Consider the following 19175-nt stretch of genomic DNA (forward strand, 5'->3'; position numbering starts at 1 on the left):
GCACCACAATGTGTTCACCATAATGTGTTCACCTAAAATTAAATAGTCCGGTCAATTCGTTTCAAATGAGTTTTATATGAGAAATCATATACTTTGTTATTAAGCTGTGTTGAACTAGTATATTGAGCACTTCATTAGTCATAATGATGTGTAGATGTACAGCTATTATTGATTGGTGTTGTACAGTGTTTATGCTGTTGGGTAGTGGTGTGTATTGGTTCTGAATAATATGCAATAGTTGTTTTTGTGTTGTGCATTCGTGTTGATGTTGTGATATGATTATATGATTGTAGTATGGACCTCTATGCTATAATACATATATATATTCATACATATTGCTGCCTTTGCAGCCTATATCATACTATTCAAAATATTACGTTTTGATAACGATGCCTTTTGCTAATGGATGTGTATTGGAGGCATTGGCTTAAGAGTTGTTGTTGAACTATAGAGCAGTCAGTCAGATGGCACTTTTTATTTTTGCATGTTACGTTTGATTTTGCGGTGTTGTGATGTTTTGTATGGTGTTGATGCTAGTGTCTTATTGATTTGATGATACTGTAGGTGTCACTATACATTTGTGATGAATTTATGTTTCGGTGATCTGGTATTGGTCCATTGTATTGATTGCAGGTATAGTTTTGTTTTTTCTTGGATCTGTATAGGATCTGTATCAATTTCTTTTGATATTACACTGGCTGTAACAGAACATTCTGTTCTGTATTTGCATTCTCGTAATGTAGGGTGTATGGTATAGATGTTTTTAATGGTTTTGTAGGTATTGTGAGTACATTTTTTGCAGAGGTTCATGGATGTGGACTAGGATCCATCTAAAAACACTATAGTTAGAGGAAAAAATAGGTTGCATTGAATAACTGGTAGTCATGCTAGACTTGCAGGTATAATACCTCTGTTCAACGATACAGACAACCGGTAATATTCACCATGCCTGCCTACTGTATAACACAATATCATAATAAGATTGTCTCTTGAGCATAAACTGTCTAAATGTAACTTGTTGAGTCATATGCCTTGCCATGGCCATAATGAGGCCTTATTTCAAAATATTGCCTGTTCTTTAGTAAAAGGCTATAGGCTTATTCTTCATGAATTTCTACAAGTGAAATTAGTTAGGTCTACTGTAATGTCCTAGAAAAAAACACTAGTTTAGTAATTAACCATCTTATGCAAGAGCATTCACATGCTGATATTCTACCATAGCATGTGTGCGTATCACAGTTTCTTTACAATGGGTATAACTTTTACCAGGAGGCATAAAACTTGTCTCGCTACCGATCTACCTACAAGGATTGGATCATTAGACCTAATCATAACACTAATTACTAAAAATACAATTAGGCTATACCAATCATTGTGAGAACATTTCTAGCATATGGCTTTTCTAGCAGTAGTTGCCTAATTACTGTAGGCCCTGTTGCACAGCGTTCACATATAATGCTTGGGTTAATCCATCCCTGACCACTGACAGATCATACAATAGCCTAAATATATATATATACTAATGGTTTGTCATAATGGATATAGATTTTTCAAATTAATTTAATTTGAAATGAACATTGTCAGATATTAAGACATGGAATAATGTTACAGCTAAGTTTGTATGGTGTATGGAGTATGAGTATGGACTACGGGGGACATGTAAGAAGAAAATATGTATGATACTGTAGATTTGCATGTATGCATAGGCTTACAACATGTGTTAAAAACACACCTGATGTTATAAAGCTTGTATAAGGATTCTAGTTGTATGATTCAACTTGTTTACGTGAGCATATTTATATCATAAACTTATCATAAACACTACAGTTTTAAAAACTTGACTCAGTGACTTTTGCAAGTCGCTGAGAAACTAGAGTACTAGAGAAAACAAAAACGGTCTCTGCTCAGCTTATTGCTGTAGAATACAGCATAATGCAGAATGACATAGGTGTTGCAATTGTATGGTGTGTATTATAATTTGTCATCGCATTCTATAAAACAATGGCAGTGAATAGTGATGCATTGGTAGATTGTAGATCTGATACTTTCGTATAATTTTTAAAAGTGTGTCTAACACATTTTCTTCATACTTCTACATACTTTAGTAACTTTAAAACATAAGAAAAAAATGGTATCAGTGATTAATGGTTAGACTTATGTACTGGATAAATGTAACAAACATCATGTTGGTGCTTGTTATAGAATATAGTCATGTCCAGTCATATAAAATCATGCAAAAAGCATAATAATAATAGCATACACGTGTATGCATGTATGCATGTATGTATGTACGTATGCACGTATGTATGTACGTACGCATGTACGCATGTATTTGGTTAAAATGTGTAAATGTATGTACGCATGTACGCATGTATTTGGTTAAAATGTGTAAATGTTAGCAGACCATCAGTTACTGTAATTATTTGCAGTCTGTCAAAGCATGAATGTTTGACAGTTCTGTTTAACTAAATCTAGTGATCTAAAAGACATGCCCATAATCATGTCAATTATACTTTTAAACATGCATGCCCTATATGTATTTTACGAAATGTTTTACTTTTAGTACTTTAGTTACAGCTGTTATGTCACAGGATGTCTCAGAGTTATGGGGTGCACACCGTTTTAACACTGTTGCCTAACCATGGAATAAATATATAATATTATATTATATATATTATATTTCTAAAGTTATTGGATAAACCATGCATCCAGAATAACGCACGCACGCAACACATGCTCACACAGAGAGAGAGAGAGAGATCTAATTAAGTAATTAGTCCATTAGTTCTAAGCAGTCACCTATCCATAACAAAAGGCTTTTGTTCATGAATTACAATGAAAGCCCCCTTTTTCTATAGATTGGCCTTTACATCTCTCACACACACACACACACACACACACACACACACACACACACACACACACACACACACACACACACACACACACACACACACACACACACACACACACACACACACACACAGGTTTTATGAGTGAGACACAGGCAGACAGACTGAGCCCCTAAAGTGGGGAACAGTCCTTACAATGCACGCACGCACGCACACTCAGCCAGACAGACCTATCCATTACAATTAAATGGCTTTGCGTCGTCACAAGTCCAAATGAGTGGCTTTTTTGTCAATAGAGACAAAAAGGCACGGGACTGTTAAAGTGTAACAGAAAGTGAACACAAAAACCTGCTAATAACCTGCTAATAACACAAAAGAAAGACCCTACTTCCAAAGGCTTATGGCTCCTTTACATCTCTCACACACAGACAGAAAGACTGAATCCATGGGGAACAGTCCATGCAATTAATGCACGCACGCACGCACACTCACTCACTCACTCACTCAGCCAGACAGACATTACAATTCAATGGCTTTGAGTCGTCACAAGTCCAAATGAGTTGCTTTTGTCAATAGAGACAAAAAAGGCATGCCATGGTTACACTTTAACAGAAAGTGTACACAATAATAACACAAAAGAAAGCCCCTCTTTCCAAAGGATCACTCACTAACGCACACACTCACTCAGCCAGACAGACATTACAATTCAATGACATCCTAATGAGTGGCTTTTGTCAATAGAGACAAAAAGGCATGAGACGGTTCTAGCATCCCACTCTCTGCAGGACACGGTCACACATTAACAGAAAGTGTACACCATAAACACATGCACAGTGAACAGTGCACAAAAACCACACAAATACACACAAAAGAAAGCCCCTGTTCTAAAGAGTCTTGTTTATACATGAGTCTGAATAGAATCTATTGTACATACTATAGACAACAGCACACAAAGCATGTATAGAAATCTATAGAAATTATGTCCATTATGTCTAATAATTACACACAATAGAACAAAAGATATATAGAACAAAAGAATATGTTACTTCTTCCCTCAACTACTACTTGTGTGTGTGTAACCTGTATCCCCATATATGGAGATTCCATCTCATTTCCATCTAATTTCCCTAAGAAATCAGTTTGTTGACGTCGGGTTGCTATGGCTACCTATCATTACCGATCAGTGTACTTATAGGAGGCCAGCGTGACATCACGGAAGGAACTCCTTATTTGTTCATGGCTGACACGGAACTCTGTGTAGGGGGGGGGGGGGGGGGGGGGGGCATGGCTTGTGGTCACAGTGACATCACAGTGATGTCACAGTGCCTGGTATAAAAGCAGAGCCCACAGTGAGAGAAGGACATTCAACACCTCGGTTGCGTTCTCTCTCTTACGAAGGAACTTATTCAGCTAAAAGCTTTTATTCTCAGCGGTGTAGAAATGGCGTCCGCCAGCATTCTGTCTGAAGATCACTTCCTGTGTTCCATCTGTATGGATGTGTTCACTGATCCAATCAGCACTCCGTGTGGACACAACTACTGCAAAGCCTGCATCACACGTTACTGGGACACTAGTGATGTGTGCAAGTGTCCACTGTGTCAAGAAACCTTCTACACAAGACCAAAAGTATCCGTCAATGCTTTGTTGTCTGAGATGGTTCAACAGTTCAGGAGCCACAAGTTGAAAGAAGAAGAAATTATTGGGGATGAAGAAGAATATGAAGCAAAGACAGAGGATGAAGTTCAGCAGATGATCCAGGAGAGACAAGAGAAGATTCAGGAGGTCAAACACTCAGTAGAGATCAGCAGGAAAGATGCAGATGCAGTCATAGCCGTCAGTGTGCAGGTCTTCACTGCTCTGATCAGCTGTATTCAGAGAAGCCAGGCTGAGCTCATTGATGTGGTTGAAGAGAAGCAGAAAACAACAGAGAAACAGGCTGAAGGCTTCATCGAAGATCTGCAACAGGAAATCACTCAGTTAGAGAAGAGAAGCTCTGAGCTGAAACAGCTCTCTCACACTGAAGACCACCTCCACCTCCTCCAGAACTTCACATCCATCAACACAGAGTGGAGACCCACCAAGGACTGGACAAAGGTCAATGTCCATCAGTCTTCACATGTGGGGACATTGAGGACAGCTGTGTCTCATCTGGAGAAGACACTCAGTCAAGAGATGAAGAAGCAGCTGTGTGATGCTGAGATTAGGAGGATCCAGCAATATGAGGTGGTTGTAACTCTGGACCCTGATACAGCAAATGACTGGCTCGCCCTGTCTCACGATGGAAAACAAGTGTGTGATGGAAACGTAAAGAAGAATCTCCCTGAAAACACAAAGAGATTCTCTAAATGTGTCAATGTCTTAGGAAAACAAAGCTTCTCACCAGGAAGGTTTTACTACGAGGTTCAGGTTAGAGGGAAGACAGCATGGAGATTAGGAGTGGCCAGAGAGTCCATCGACAGGAAGAGATTAAACAAATGTAGACCCAACAATGGATGCTGGACTATAGTGTTGAGGAATGGAAATGAGTACTGGGCCAACGCTGACCCATACGATGTCCGCATCCGTGTAGGAGAGAAGGTCCAGAAAGTGGGAGTGTTTGTGGATTATGAGGAGGGTCTGGTCTCCTTTTATGACGTGCAGGCCAGAGTCCACCTCTACTCTTTCACTGGCTGCTACTTCACTGAGAAACTCTTTCCGTTCTTCAGTCCATGTCTTAATGCTGGTGGTAGAAACTCTGCTCCTCTGATCATCTCTCCTGTCACCACTGGCGGATTTAACAATCTGGGGTGCCGGTGGGGGAACGGCGGGTGGGCGAACGGCGGGTGGGCGGTGAGGCGGCGGATGGCGCTCAATACCTGATTCCCGAAAAAACCCGATAACAAGCTTATCGAGTACCCGGTATCGATAAGCTTTGTGCTTATCGATTACCCTGTATCGATAAGCTTTGGGCTTATCGGATACCCGGTATCGATAAGCTTTGTGCTTATTGATTACCCTGTATCGATAAGCTTTGTGCTTATCGATTACCCTGTATCAAATCAAATCAAATCAAAGTGTATTTGTATAGCACATTTACATTGACCGAAGACAAACCAAAGTGCTGAACAAGAGCATGTAAAACAAGAACAGAGCAACAACAAGAGCATGTAAAGAAAAGAAAAGAAAAACAAAACAAAACAAAACAAAACAAAAACAAAGCAACAAGTGAGACCGGAAGTATAAACAGACATGGTATAAGAAGGGTACGCGTTTTCAGGCAACATTAAAAGCCAGGGAGAAAAAGTGGGTCTTTAGGAGAGATTTAAAAACACCCAGGGACTGGGCAGAACGAATGGGAAGGGGCAGGGCATTCCACAGTGTGGGACCGGCCACAGAGAAGGCTCGGTCACCTCTAGTGACACATGAGGTTCCAGGCACAATCAAACGCAGTTGGTCAGCTGACCTCAAAGGTCTGGCTGGGACGTATGGTTTGATGAGCTCGCAGAGGTAAGGGGGGGCATGCCCATTTTGGGCTTTGAAGACAAACAATAATAATTTAAAATCTATTCTAAAGCGAACTGGGAGCCAGTGTAGGGAAGCAAGGACAGGTGTAATATGATCGCGCTTTTTCTTTCCGGTAAGGAGGCGGGCAGCAGCATTTTGGACGAGTTGTAGGCGTCTGATAGCAGATTGATCGATTCCAAAGTACAGGGCATTGCAGTAGTCAATCCGCGAGGAAATGAAGGCATGGACAACTTTCTCTAGGTCTGAGGGAGGTAGATAGGCCTTGATCTTGGCCAGCAGCCTTAGTTGGAAAAAGCTAGCTTTGACAACGGCACTAATCTGCTTATCAAATTTAAATTTGTTGTCAAAGAGCACTCCTAGATTTTTAACAAAGGGGCGAGTGTTGATGCTGAGTGGGCCAAGGTCAGCGTTGGGATAGCTTGGGGCATGATCAAAAACCAGCACCTCAGTCTTTCCCTCGTTGAGTGTTAAAAAATTTGAGGCCATCCAAGCCTTAATATCTGAGAGACAGTCCAACAATGGTTTAGTTGAATCACTGGTTTTTGTGTTTAAGGGTAAATAAAGCTGTACATCGTCGGCATAGCAATGGGAAGTCATATTATGTTTTTTAATGATTGACCCTAATGGCAGAATATACAATAAAAACAGAAGAGGGCCGAGAATGGAGCCCTGGGGGACGCCACAGTTAAGGGGGGCAGGACTAGAGGAAAGTTCACCAAGCTTGACTGTAAAGCTCCTGTCGGTGAGGTAGGACTTGAACCACTGCAGAGCAATGTCAGTGATGCCGATGTAATGTTCTAGTCTGGATAGCAGGGTTGGGTGGTCAACAGTGTCAAATGCCGCTGTCAGGTCCAGGAGCACCAAGGCAGCGGGGGAACCAGTGTCAGCAGTTAAAAGTAAATCATTGAAAACTCTGAGGAGGGCTGTTTCAGTGCTGTGGCCTGTCCTAAAGCCTGACTGAAAGGTTTCATGGATGCCGTGGGTAGTTAGAAATGATTGCAACTGGGTATAAACTAACTTTTCGAGAACCTTGGATAGAAATGGGAGTTGTGAAATGGGTCTAAAATTTGAAAGAACGGAAGGGTCAAGATTCTTTTTTTTTTAAAGAGGCTGAACCTCCGCATGTTTAAAAGCAGCAGGGACATGACCAGAACTGAGACTGGCATTCATACATATTAATACACTGTTACCAACAGAGTGAAAAACATCTTTGAGAAGATGAGACGGGATGACATCAGAGGCACATTTAGTAGGACGCAACTGCATTACAATGTCTGTAAGCAGGGTAAGAGAAACAGGCTCGAAATGACTAAAGGTGGCACTTAAGGTTGATGAGATGGGGACAACAGCAGCGGGTGAGTGAGCTGCCCTGAGGGCAGTTATCTTATCAGTAAAAAATGTTAAGAAATCTTGGCATAGGGTGAGGGAAGGTACGATGGGGGAGACATCTCTAGGATTAATAATTGAATTGAGGATACTGAAAAGAACCTGGGGTTTCTTGCTGTTTTTGGAGACCAGGTCTGATATAAATCTGGTTTTAGCGGCTTTGACCGCTTCCTGGTATTCTGACAGGCACCCGCGAAGGATATCAAGAGAGACATGGAGTCCATCTTTTTTCCATTTCCGCTCAGCGCGTCTGCAGACGCATCTGAGGGCACGTGTAGAGCTGTTTAGCCAGGGCTCTGAGAGTGCCTTGGCGCTTTTAGTTTGCAGTCTAAAGGGGGCCACTGAGTTCAGGATCATGGTGCATGTGGAGTTAAACATATCAAAAAGTTCATCAGCACTGGAGGTGCAGTGATCAATTGGGGAATGTAAAATGGAGTTGTTGAACTGAAGTGAAAACCGGGAGGCAGTCTCAGGCGTGAGTGAGCGCTGGCGACGAGCAGGGGCCTGGTGTTTGACAGATGAGCAGGGAATTGAAACGTTGAACAGAACAGGGAAATGGTCGGAGATGCGGAAAGATGAGCGGATCTCACTAACAGAGACAGAAAGACCATGTGATAAAATTAAATCTAAGGTGTGCCCCTTTTCGTGTGTCGGGCCACTTACCGATTGGACTAAATTAAAAGAATCGAGAAGATTACTAAAGCTCTTGACTAATGGGCGGGACTCACAACAAAGATGGACGTTAAAATCACCCGTAATCAGACAGTGATCATATTTAACCATTATGCCTGATAAAAAAATCACCAAAGTCATGGATGAAGCTAGCATTATATTTGGGCGGACGATAAACTATTGCACAAAACACAGGAGATGACAAATTCAACTGAAATTGCTGAAGCTCAAAGCTAGGATAGCTGACCTCACATTGGGTCAGTTGACACTGTAGGTTGGACCGGAACACAGAGGCTAGGCCACCTCCAGTGCTGGTCGTTCGGGGGGAGCTAAAAAACGAACAGTCAGGGGGGAGGAGGTCGGAGAACGGTGTACAATCACCAACCTGCAACCAGGTCTCGGTCAGGAACATAATGTCCAAATTATTGGATTTAAAAAAGTCATTAAGAATAAAGCCTTTATGCACTAAGGACCTGACATTTAATAAAGCCATAGAAAAATCAATTGGCATAGGTAAAGATGAAAGAGGCATGGGGCATGGGGGGATTGATGTTAGATGTGATGGTACTGCAGGACCCTTGAGATAATTATTGTTCAACCTGGGAGTAATTCTAACAGGGATAGAATGTGCGTGTAAATATAAATGAATTGGGCTCATAACTGGAATATGAAAGGTACGAGGGCCAGTTGAACAGCAGGGGGGGCTAGCGGTACATGATGTGGGGAGTGAGAGGGCTGTAGAAGAAGACAGAGGCTGACCGGAAGTGACGAGTGTTGTTGTTGTGGGCTTACAGCCATGTGGATCGACAGGTGAAGAAGAAGTAGAAGGTCCGTGCCCAGTGGAAGAAGGGCTAGGAAAACGAAACTGAGTGGAACTAATATGCTGGGACTGGGGGCCAGGACCGGGGGGATGTCAATAACTGACGGACGAGGTGTCTGACAGATGCGCAACGTGATGTAGAATGTGATGATCTATGTTGGCCGCTAGTGCTTGGCAGCCCCATCTATTTGGATGGAGCCCGTCACGACTGAAAAAGGAGGAGCGCTGCCAGAACAAATTAAAATTATCGATGAAATTAAAATCGTGAGTGTGACACAGGCGCTTAAGCCATGTGTTAAAGCTGTCGATCCTGCTAAAGCGCTCGTAGCCACCGCGGCTGTGGCGAAAAGTAGGAATTGGTCCGGAAAGAAAGAAAGGTAGACCAGTAGCTTGTAGAAAATCAATGAGGCGCAAATAATCCAGTTTAAGGAGTTCGGATGCACGCCGCGACGTGTCATTAGTCCCAATGTGGACCAGGACCCGTGAAATGGACTGTGGAAGTGAGTTAAAGAGAGTGGGTAATTTTTCCAAAAGGGCTGGAATGGTGGTGCCTGGGAAACTATGCGTAATTGAATCTGGAGGACTGACATGCTTTAAAATGGAATCAGCAACAATCAGCAATTTCGGGGAATTTGGAGGCTGGCGAGGAGAAGGACGACTAGTATGAGCTTTATTATTGGCTGCGGCGGGGCGGACCATATCAGCAATCGGGGCTGACGAACTAGTTGAGGGGGCACCTGGAGAGGCAGGTGGCTGAAGGCAACCCATGGAGGGTTGTAGAGGAGGTACCGTGGTGGCTGTTATAGTGGCACCGTTCGCAGGTGGTTCAAGCTGAGTGGGACCCACAGACTGGCGCCGGACAGCCGCTTTCAGCAGGCGCTGGCGGTCATTATTTGGACCGGAGGACTTCAGCGAGGACGCGGGAGGCAGCGATGAGCCATCAGCTGGCCCTGAGGACGGACGGGGGGTGGTGTGGGCAGATAGTGGGGGGAACTCAATTTCATCTAGGGGGGAGAACTTGTTTTGGGTGACAAGCGGGGGAACCTGCGATAACTGGGTGGCGGGGGGGGAGGGGCCTCCATGTTTGCCCCGAGTGACAGCTTTCCATGGGACCGGAGTGGAGCTAATCAAGGTCGGTTTCGAGACCCTTGGTGGACCGGTGCAGGGGACGGTATCGTCAAGCAGGGACGATGGACTGGGACGTCTGTAGGACCAGCCGACGGGGCATGGGACGGTGTCATCGAGAAGAGCAACACAGGAGCCCATGACCGCAGGAAGACCCGTTGAGACCTCGGAGACTGATAATACAGCATCAGCGGTAGGGAGGGGGTCATCCGGACATCTATTTCCTGGGCAGAGGGAGTCGAGGAGGGTCTCGTCGTCCTTAATTTGGTGGAGCCTGGACACTCTCATCTTTAGATCGGACACCTCCCGGGACAGCAGGAGGCATCCATGGCAGCTGGGCGAGGTAGGTGATACCACCATGTCTTGAGCTGAGGATACAGAGATAGCTTTGGCCAGTAAAAGGTGATACAGAGTAAATAGAGTAGGCTAGGAGAGAGACGTCAGGTGGGCAGACAGCAATGCAGAATGGCACGTACTGGCAAGGGCCACACAAGTGGTGGCCCGATGCGGAGAGTAGTCACAAACTGGTAAAAGCAGATGATGGCATGTAGGCAAAACAGCAGTGCAGAAAGGCACCTACCAGCGAGGGCCACACATGGTGGCCCGGAGCGGAGAGTAGTCGCAAAGAGGAGAAAATGCTGGTTAGATGGCCGGTCCTGTGTAGTTAGCCTCCTGGCTATAGCTGTCAAGTTGGCTAGCAGTATAGGGCGCTGGCTGCTGGAGCCGTGCGGGTGAGATTTCAGAACGCTAAAACAAATGATCAGTGCATCTGATCATAAAAAGCACTAAACCGGATAAGAATAAACTGCTAAAACTACCCGTGGGTAGAAGGCAGGGCAGGAATTTCACGGCGGCCACGGCGGCCATGGCCGTCGTTGCCCCTCTCTTTGGCCTTGTGCCCCTCGAAAAAGTATATGCCCAGACGGCCACAGTGGCCGCGGTGCCCATGTGCCCCGACCGGCGCCCACAGCAGTTCATTTTACCGTTTGTCCTCTGCGCAATTTTCCAGTCATTACGGTAACCTTCCCCAAACGTCTCGCGCAGACTTGTATTGTCTGTATGCTATTGTAGTTGTGTTGCCATTTGCCAAGTGGTTTGATTCTTTCGCGTTACTTTGCCTCCTCCCTCCTCCTCTCCATGCACGCATACACGCACTGACAGCTCTCACTCACACTGACACTCAGCGCTTCAGGATTATTATCACACAGAGCCCGTGTGTTAAGACCAACGTGACTCGTCTTCATGGACATATAAACTCACAAAACAACACCACGCAACAGCATAGACTGCAGGACTCCTCCACCATTTACCACGCTATCGTCTGCTACGTTAGTTGACAGTAACGCTGGCCACTACACGGCTAATATCGCTAGCCAAACGCTAGTAGCCAAGCACCAGAGCGCGCTCACTGTACACCACGCGTCGCTCGCTTAATAATCATTCATTTCTGTATCAATGCGGACATAACGTGGTAAATGTTCATAAGCACACAATTGTACAAAATGCTTTTTACACTTGACTTATCTCCAGAGTCCTCAGTCCTGCAGCCCCACAATGCCATATGCCAGTCTAGCCTTAAAATCTACATTTATATGTTATTCAATATATTACTTTAGCACAAAATATAGGCTTTTCTAAACCAAGCCCTCATTCAAAAGTTATGTAAGTAATTAAGTAAATGTTATTTATAAAGCACCTTTTGAAACAAAGTTAGAAGGTGCTGAACAATTTGCACAGTATAAACAATAGAAGAAAATTAAAAACAAGGAACATATCACACAGTTGTGACTATAGCAGAAGAAAAACAAACAAGGCAGAACAGAAACATAGGGCTATAAAAATGAATGTAGCCTATTTAAGAAGAACTATTCTGAACCAATGTTCGCCTTTAAATAAAAAAAAATGTAATCATCCTTAACCTTTAAGCTAAAATAATGATGACCGGGGACTTAAAATCATTGTTTTAATTGATGGCCTTCATGCCCTGGCACTTGGCCTTGTGCCCTCAAAAAGTTGACCACACTAAAGGCCAAGTGGCCTTGCCCCTAAAAGGATGAAATTCCAGGCCTGGTAGAAGGTGGTATGAAAATATGAATTAGAAATAAGTAAAATAAGCCGAAATTAAAAGACGCGACTGACAGGTAGCACAGAATGCCGACGCATGCGCTATGGATACATATGTGACAGTTTCTGGAAGCTTTGGGCTTATCGGATACCCGGTATCGATAAGCTTTGGGCTTATTGATACCTGCCAACCAGCGCTGCCCGGGGAAACAATATTACACTTTTGAAGTGACGGTACACATTATATTTTTGATGGGCGCTAGCCCCTCCTATATACAGGTTTAATGTTTGTTTTTAGTTCAATGTTTGTTTTAAAAACCCATTGACACCGTTTGTTTTACATCATCATTACATCACTGGCAGATGATAAGCTGATGAGCGCCCCTCACTTCACACGGGTGTGATTTTTATTTCTTATAATTTTTATCCCACGATTTTGCAACCCATTTTTTCACCCAGTGTCACTTATCTTATATAATGTAATCCTCGGTGCTACACTTCCTCTGCCAACCTGGGGAGAGCAGCAGACTGACCTCATGGTTCCTTCTATCCATGAGCAGTCTTAAATTGATTGATTGAAGTATTTATTAACAGTTTGCAGAATTACAGTGAATTACAGTACATTTCAAGCACAACTCAATACAAACATTGTTAACTGTGAGTGGACGATACTTGTGTACAAGAGGGTTCAATTCATCATAACATTAGAGACGTACAAATACACTTCTAGTCAAAAACAGGAAATCATCATAGGAGGTAAAAAGGGGAAAAAAAACATTACAGTGAGGGTGAAAAGGGGTGAGGGGGATTCAGATTTTACGGAGGCCAGTTTTGAATTGCAGCCGTCCGTAGGTGCCCTTTGAGAGCGGTTTTGAAGGAGTCAAGGGATTCGCATGTCTTAATGACTGTTGGTAGGGCGTTCCACATTTTGGTGGCATAGGAGCGAGAAGAATTTAGTCCCTTGTTTGTGCCAAATCTGGGTTGCACATGGTTTGTTGAACTCCCTCTGGTGTTATGGGTGTGGACTTCGTCGACATTAAGGAAGTATTTAGACAGGTACATGGGTATCTTAGTGAAGTATTTGGACAGGTACATGGGTATCTTAGTGAAGTATTTAGACAGGTACATGGGTATCTTAGTGAAGTATTTAGACAGATACATGGGTATCTTAGTGAAGTATTTGGACAGGTACATGGGTATCTTAGTGAAGTATTTAGACAGGTACATGGGTATCTTAGTGAAGTATTTAGACAGGTACATGGGTATCTTAGTGAAGTATTTGGACAGGTACATGGGTATCTTAGTGAAGTATTTAGACAGGTACATGGGTATCTTAGTGAAGTATTTAGACAGGTACATGGGTATCTTAGTGAAGTATTTGGACAGGTACATGGGTATCTTAGTGAAGTATTTAGACAGGTACATGGGTATCTTAGTGAAGTATTTAGACAGGTACATGGGTATCTTAGTGAAGTATTTAGACAGGTACATGGGTATCTTAGTGAAGTATTTGGACAGGTACATGGGTATCTTAGTGAAGTATTTAGACAGGTACATGGGTATCTTAGTGAAGTATTTAGACAGGTACATGGGTATCTTAGTGAAGTATTTAGACAGGTACATGGTGAAGTATTTAGACAGGTACATGGGTATCTTAGTGAAGTATTTAGACAGGTACATGGGTATCTTGGTGGTGTAGTGAATCTTGTGGACCAGACCCATTGCAAGATGCTGTACTCTGTCGTCAAACCTAACCATTCCAGCCTGTCAAAATGGGCAGGGGTGAGGTGGGTTCGGGGAGTGAGGCCAAGTAGGCCACGTTATTCCAAACAGTTCCTTTCCCCTCCATCAGGCTCCCCGGCTGGCCAGGGGGAGGCAGTATAGAGACCAGTTCCTTTCTCCTCCATCAGGCGCCCCGGCTGGCCACACCCATAACACCCTCTGGTGTTATGGGTGTGGACTGCGTCGACATTAAGGAAGTATTTAGACAGGTACATGGGTATCTTAGTGAAGTATTTAGACAGGTACATGGGTATCTTAGTGAAGTATTTGGACAGGTACATGGGTATCTTAGTGAAGTATTTAGACAGGTACATGGGTATCTTAGTGAAGTATTTGGACAGGTACATGGGTATCTTAGTGAAGTATTTAGACAGGTACATGGGTATCTTAGTGAAGCATTTGGACAGGTACATGGGTATCTTAGTGAAGTATTTAGACAGGTACATGGGTATCTTAGTGAAGTATTTAGACAGGTACATGGGTATCTTAGTGAAGTATTTGGACAGGTACATGGGTATCTTAGTGAAGTATTTAGACAGGTACATGGGTATCTTAGTGAAGTATTTAGACAGGTGCATGGGTATCTTAGTGAAGTATTTAGACAGGTACATGGTGAAGTATTTAGACAGGTACATGGGTATCTTAGTGAAGTATTTAGACAGGTACATGGGTATCTTGGTGGTGTAGTGAATCTTGTGGACCAGACCCATTGCAAGATGCTGTACTGTCGTCAAACCTAACCATTCCAGCCTGTCAAAATGGGCAGGGGTGAGGTGGGTTCGGGGAGTGAGGCCAAGTAGGCCACGTTATTCCAAACAGTTCATTTCCCCTCCATCAGGCTCCCCGGCTGGCCAGGGGGAGGCAGTATAGAGACCAGTTCCTTTCTCCTCCATCAGGCGCCTTGGCTGGCCAGGGGGAGGCAGTATAGAGACCAGTTCCTTTCCCCTCCATCAGGTGCCCCTGCTGGCCAGGGAGAGGCAGTATAGAGACCAGTATTACTGCATGCTTTTTGTGAGGGTACCTACCCTAGTGGACACGGGAGAACATGTGAGGGTACCTACCCTAGGGGACACGGGGAGAACATGTGAGGGTACCTACCCTAGAGGACACAGGGAGAACATGTGAGGGTACCTACCCTAGGGGACACGGGGAGAACATGTAAGGGTACCTACCCTAGGGGACATGGGAAGAACACGTGAGGGTACCTACCCTAGGGGACACGGGGAGAAAGTGTGAGGGTACCTACCCTAGGGGACACGGGGAGAACATGTGAGGGTACCTACCCTAGGGGACACGGGGAGAACATGTGAGGGTACCTACCCTAGGGGACACGGGGAGAACATGTGAGGGTACCTACCCTAGGGGACACGGGGAGAACACGTGAGGGTACCTACCCTAGGGTTTACAGTAAGCAAGAACAAAAATCATGGCAATACATCACATACATAACAAGTAGTTATCATGAAATATGCGTAAGCTAAGAACAGTGGAATATATATAATGAAACTATACATGTATACTATACATATATACTATACTATACATATATACTATAAAGTGCTATGACTACATAAAAATGCAATTCTAGTGCTGTCTACATAACATATATATATAAAATGCTATCTAAGTCTACATAAAGTGCTATCTAAGGGGCAAGGGCAAGTGCTACGGGCCATGATGGAGTCTGAAGAGGTGGGTTTTCAGACTACGGCGGAAGATAGGGAGTGAGTCTGTAGTTCTGACTGTAATGGGAAGTTCATTCCATAGTTTAGATTGGGAGTGAGTCTGTAGTTCTGACTGCAATGGGAAGTTCATTCCATAGTTTAGATTGGGAGTGAGTCTGTAGTTCTGACTGCAATGGGAAGTTCATTCCATAGTTTAGATTGGGAGTGAGTCTGTAGTTCTGACTGCAATGGGAAGTTCATTCCATAGTTTAGATTGGGAGTGAGTCTGTAGTTCTGACTAATGGGAAGTTCATTCCATAGTTTAGATTGGGAGTGAGTCTGTAGTTCTGACTGCAATGGGAAGTTCATTCCATAGTTTAGATTGGGAGTGAGTCTGTAGTTCTGACTGCAATGGGAAGTTCATTCCATAGTTTACATTGGGAGTGAGTCTGTAGTTCTGACTGCAATGGGAAGTTCATTCCATAGTTTAGATTGGGAGTGAGTCTGTAGTTCTGACTAATGGGAAGTTCATTCCATAGTTTAGATTGGGAGTGAGTCTGTAGTTCTGACTGCAATGGGAAGTTCATTCTATAGTTTAGATTGGGAGTGAGTCTGTAGTTCTGACTGCAATGGGAAGTTCATTCCATAGTTTACATTGGGAGTGAGTCTGTAGTTCTGACTGCAATGGGAAGTTCATTCCATAGTTTCTATAATGTGATGTATCACCATGTGTTGTTGTTGCTTACTGTAAATCACTCAGTCTGATAAATGCCTACATTTTGTTTACTTCATGGCTGCTACTCGGCTTACAGCTGACAGCCAGGCGCTCTCTCTCTCTCTGTCTCTCTCCCTCTCTCTCTCTCCCTCTCTCTCTCTCTCTCTCTCTCTCTCTCTCTCTCTCTCTCTCTCTCTCTCTCTCTCTCTCTCTCTCTCTCAGTCTCACCAAGACGCTGGTTGCTAGGAAACTGAATGCTACATTCTGAAAAGCCAGACAATTTGCCGTCTCTTTGCGGCGCTAGAAAACTGCAGGGGTTGGGGGAGTTGAGGGGGGGGGGGGGGGGGGGGGGGGGGTAGTGTGTGGTTGGAAGGGGGGGTGGTCTTAAAATAGCCGGGGTGTGTGTGTGTGGGGGGGGGGGGGGGGGGGGAGCAGCGAGACGCTTGTTTATATTGTCCTTGTCTTACTGTGTGTCTGCAGTGATGGAAACTAAGTACATCTACTAAAGTACAATTAAGTACAATTGTGAGGTATTTGGTCATTTTGAGTATTTCCAGTGTCCAATACGTTCACTTATACTGTTTGCATCTCAGAGGCAAACACTACATGAATCCATCCGGCAGTGGATCAGCGGTAGAGTGGCCGGATGGGAACCGTGAGGTTCCGGGTTCGATCCCTGTGGGCTCCCTCAGAGTTAGGGTGGAAGTGTCCTTGAGCAAGACTCTGAACCCCTGATTGCTCCTGATGTGCTGGTTGGTGCCTTGCATGGTTTCCTCCGCCATCGGTGTGTGAATGTGTGTGAATGGGTGAATGTAATGCACAATCTATGTAAAGGTGTGTGAATGTGTGTGTGACTGGGTGAATGTAATGCACAATCTATGTAAAGGTGTGTGAATGTGTGTGTGAATGGGTGAATGTAATGCACAATCTATGTAAAGATGTGTGAATATGTGTGTGAATGGGTGAATGTAATGCACAATCTATGTAAAGGTGTGTGAATATGTGTGTGAATGGGTGAATGTAATGCACAATCTATGTAAAGGTGTGTGAATGTGTGTGTGAATGGGTGAATGTAATGCACAATCTATGTAAAGGTGTGTGTGTGTGTGTGTGTGTGTGTGTGTGTGAATTACATCTCCAGCCACCCGTCGAAGAAAATCATTTCGGCCGTTTGTATTCGCAAACTTATTCTTTGAGTCATGACCCACACTTCATGACCAATAGAGCGTCACAGTCCCGCCCCCTTTCATGACGACGCCAGGCCCAGGAAATAATTCCCAATGCATTTTTCCCATAGACATTTCAAAAAGTATTAATTTAAAGACGGTTACGCCGCGGACATAGCCAACTCGAGTCGTGACAACTCATGACAACAAACACAATATTTTGGACCAAACAAATAATTGTGTGTGTTGTAACCTGCCGTTTTTTTCTTCTTTCTAATTATTTGTTCGGCCCAAAACATTGTGTTTGTTGTCATGATTTGTCACGACAAGAGTCTTTAAATAAATACTTTTTGAAATGTCTATGAGGAAAATGAACGGGGAATCATTTCATCTCTCCCTCTGCCTCTCTCTCTCTCTCTCTGAATCTCTCCCTCTGCCTCTCTCTGCCTCTCTCTCTCTCTGAATCTCTCCCTCTGCCTCTCTCTGCCTCTCTCTCTCTCTGAATCTCTCCCTCTGCCACTCTCTCTCTCTCTCTCTCTCTCTCTCTCTCTCTCTCTCTCTCTCTCTCTCTCTCTCTCTCTCTATGTCTCTCTCTCTCTCTCTCTCTCTCTCTCTCTCTCTCTCTCTCTCTCTCTCTCTCTCTCTCTCTCTATGTCTCTCTCCCCAGGGTGTTGTCAAGGGGAACATGTATATATATAGACTGTGTTGCTCCAGAGTCGATCAGCCTGTCCTTTTATTATTTATTTATTTATTCCATTTCTCATAAAGCCTGGGAACCCCCCAACCCCCCCCCCCCCACCTCACTGTGTTATCCTGCTCTGTCATTGGCTGGCTGCTGGAGGGGGGGGGGGGGGGGGGGGGGGCACCATGGCAACAAGCTGCACCAGAGCAACCCCAGAAGTGCCTTTAGAACATTTAGCTTCACTAACACACTAGCTGAGCTCCATCGGAGCTCTCCCCGGGTCCCAAACTAGTGGAATATGGCCATTCTACAAACCTCCATCAGGTGCCCTGGCTGGCCAGGGGGGGCGGGGCAGTATAGAGACCAGGATTAAAGCTTATCGATACCGGGTACTCGATAATCGATACCGGGTACTCGATAAGCCCAAAGCTTATCGATACCGGGTACTCGATAAGCCCAAAGCTTATTGATAACGGGTGCTCGATAAGCCCAAAGCTTATTGATACCGGGTACTCGATAAGCCCAAATCTTATTTTGGGTTTACAGGGCGACTGTGGCTCAGGAGGTAGAGCAGGTCGTCCAATGATCCATGGGTCGGCGGTTCGAATCCCGGCTCCTCCTGTCTACATGTCGAAGTGTCCTTGGGCAAGACACTGAACCCCAAATTGCTCCCGATGTGCTGGTTGGTACCTTGCATGGCTTCTGCCGCAATCGGTGTATGAATGTGTGTGTGTGAATGGGTG

The 19175-nt window shown here is 44.3% G+C and overlaps 2 protein-coding genes across 2 annotated transcripts in view; both read left to right on the forward strand.

Moving 5' to 3' along the window:
* The window catches only part of LOC306930100 (sodium/potassium/calcium exchanger 4-like), a 72589-nt gene that overhangs the window by 14901 nt on the left and 38513 nt on the right, over positions 1-19175 (forward strand). The window lies entirely within an intron of this gene.
* LOC306929264 (erythroid membrane-associated protein-like) lies at positions 4293-5711 on the forward strand (the record flags this gene model as incomplete). The annotated part of the gene is made up of 2 exons (XM_079509706.1): positions 4293-4391; positions 4746-5711. 2 exons carry the CDS (start codon positions 4293-4295, stop codon positions 5709-5711), a joined length of 1065 nt encoding a protein of 354 aa, XP_079365832.1.

The sequence above is a fragment of the Electrona antarctica genome (genome assembly GCF_951216825.1).
Source record: "Electrona antarctica genome assembly, chromosome: 9".
Taxonomy (NCBI): Eukaryota; Metazoa; Chordata; class Actinopteri; order Myctophiformes; family Myctophidae; genus Electrona; species Electrona antarctica.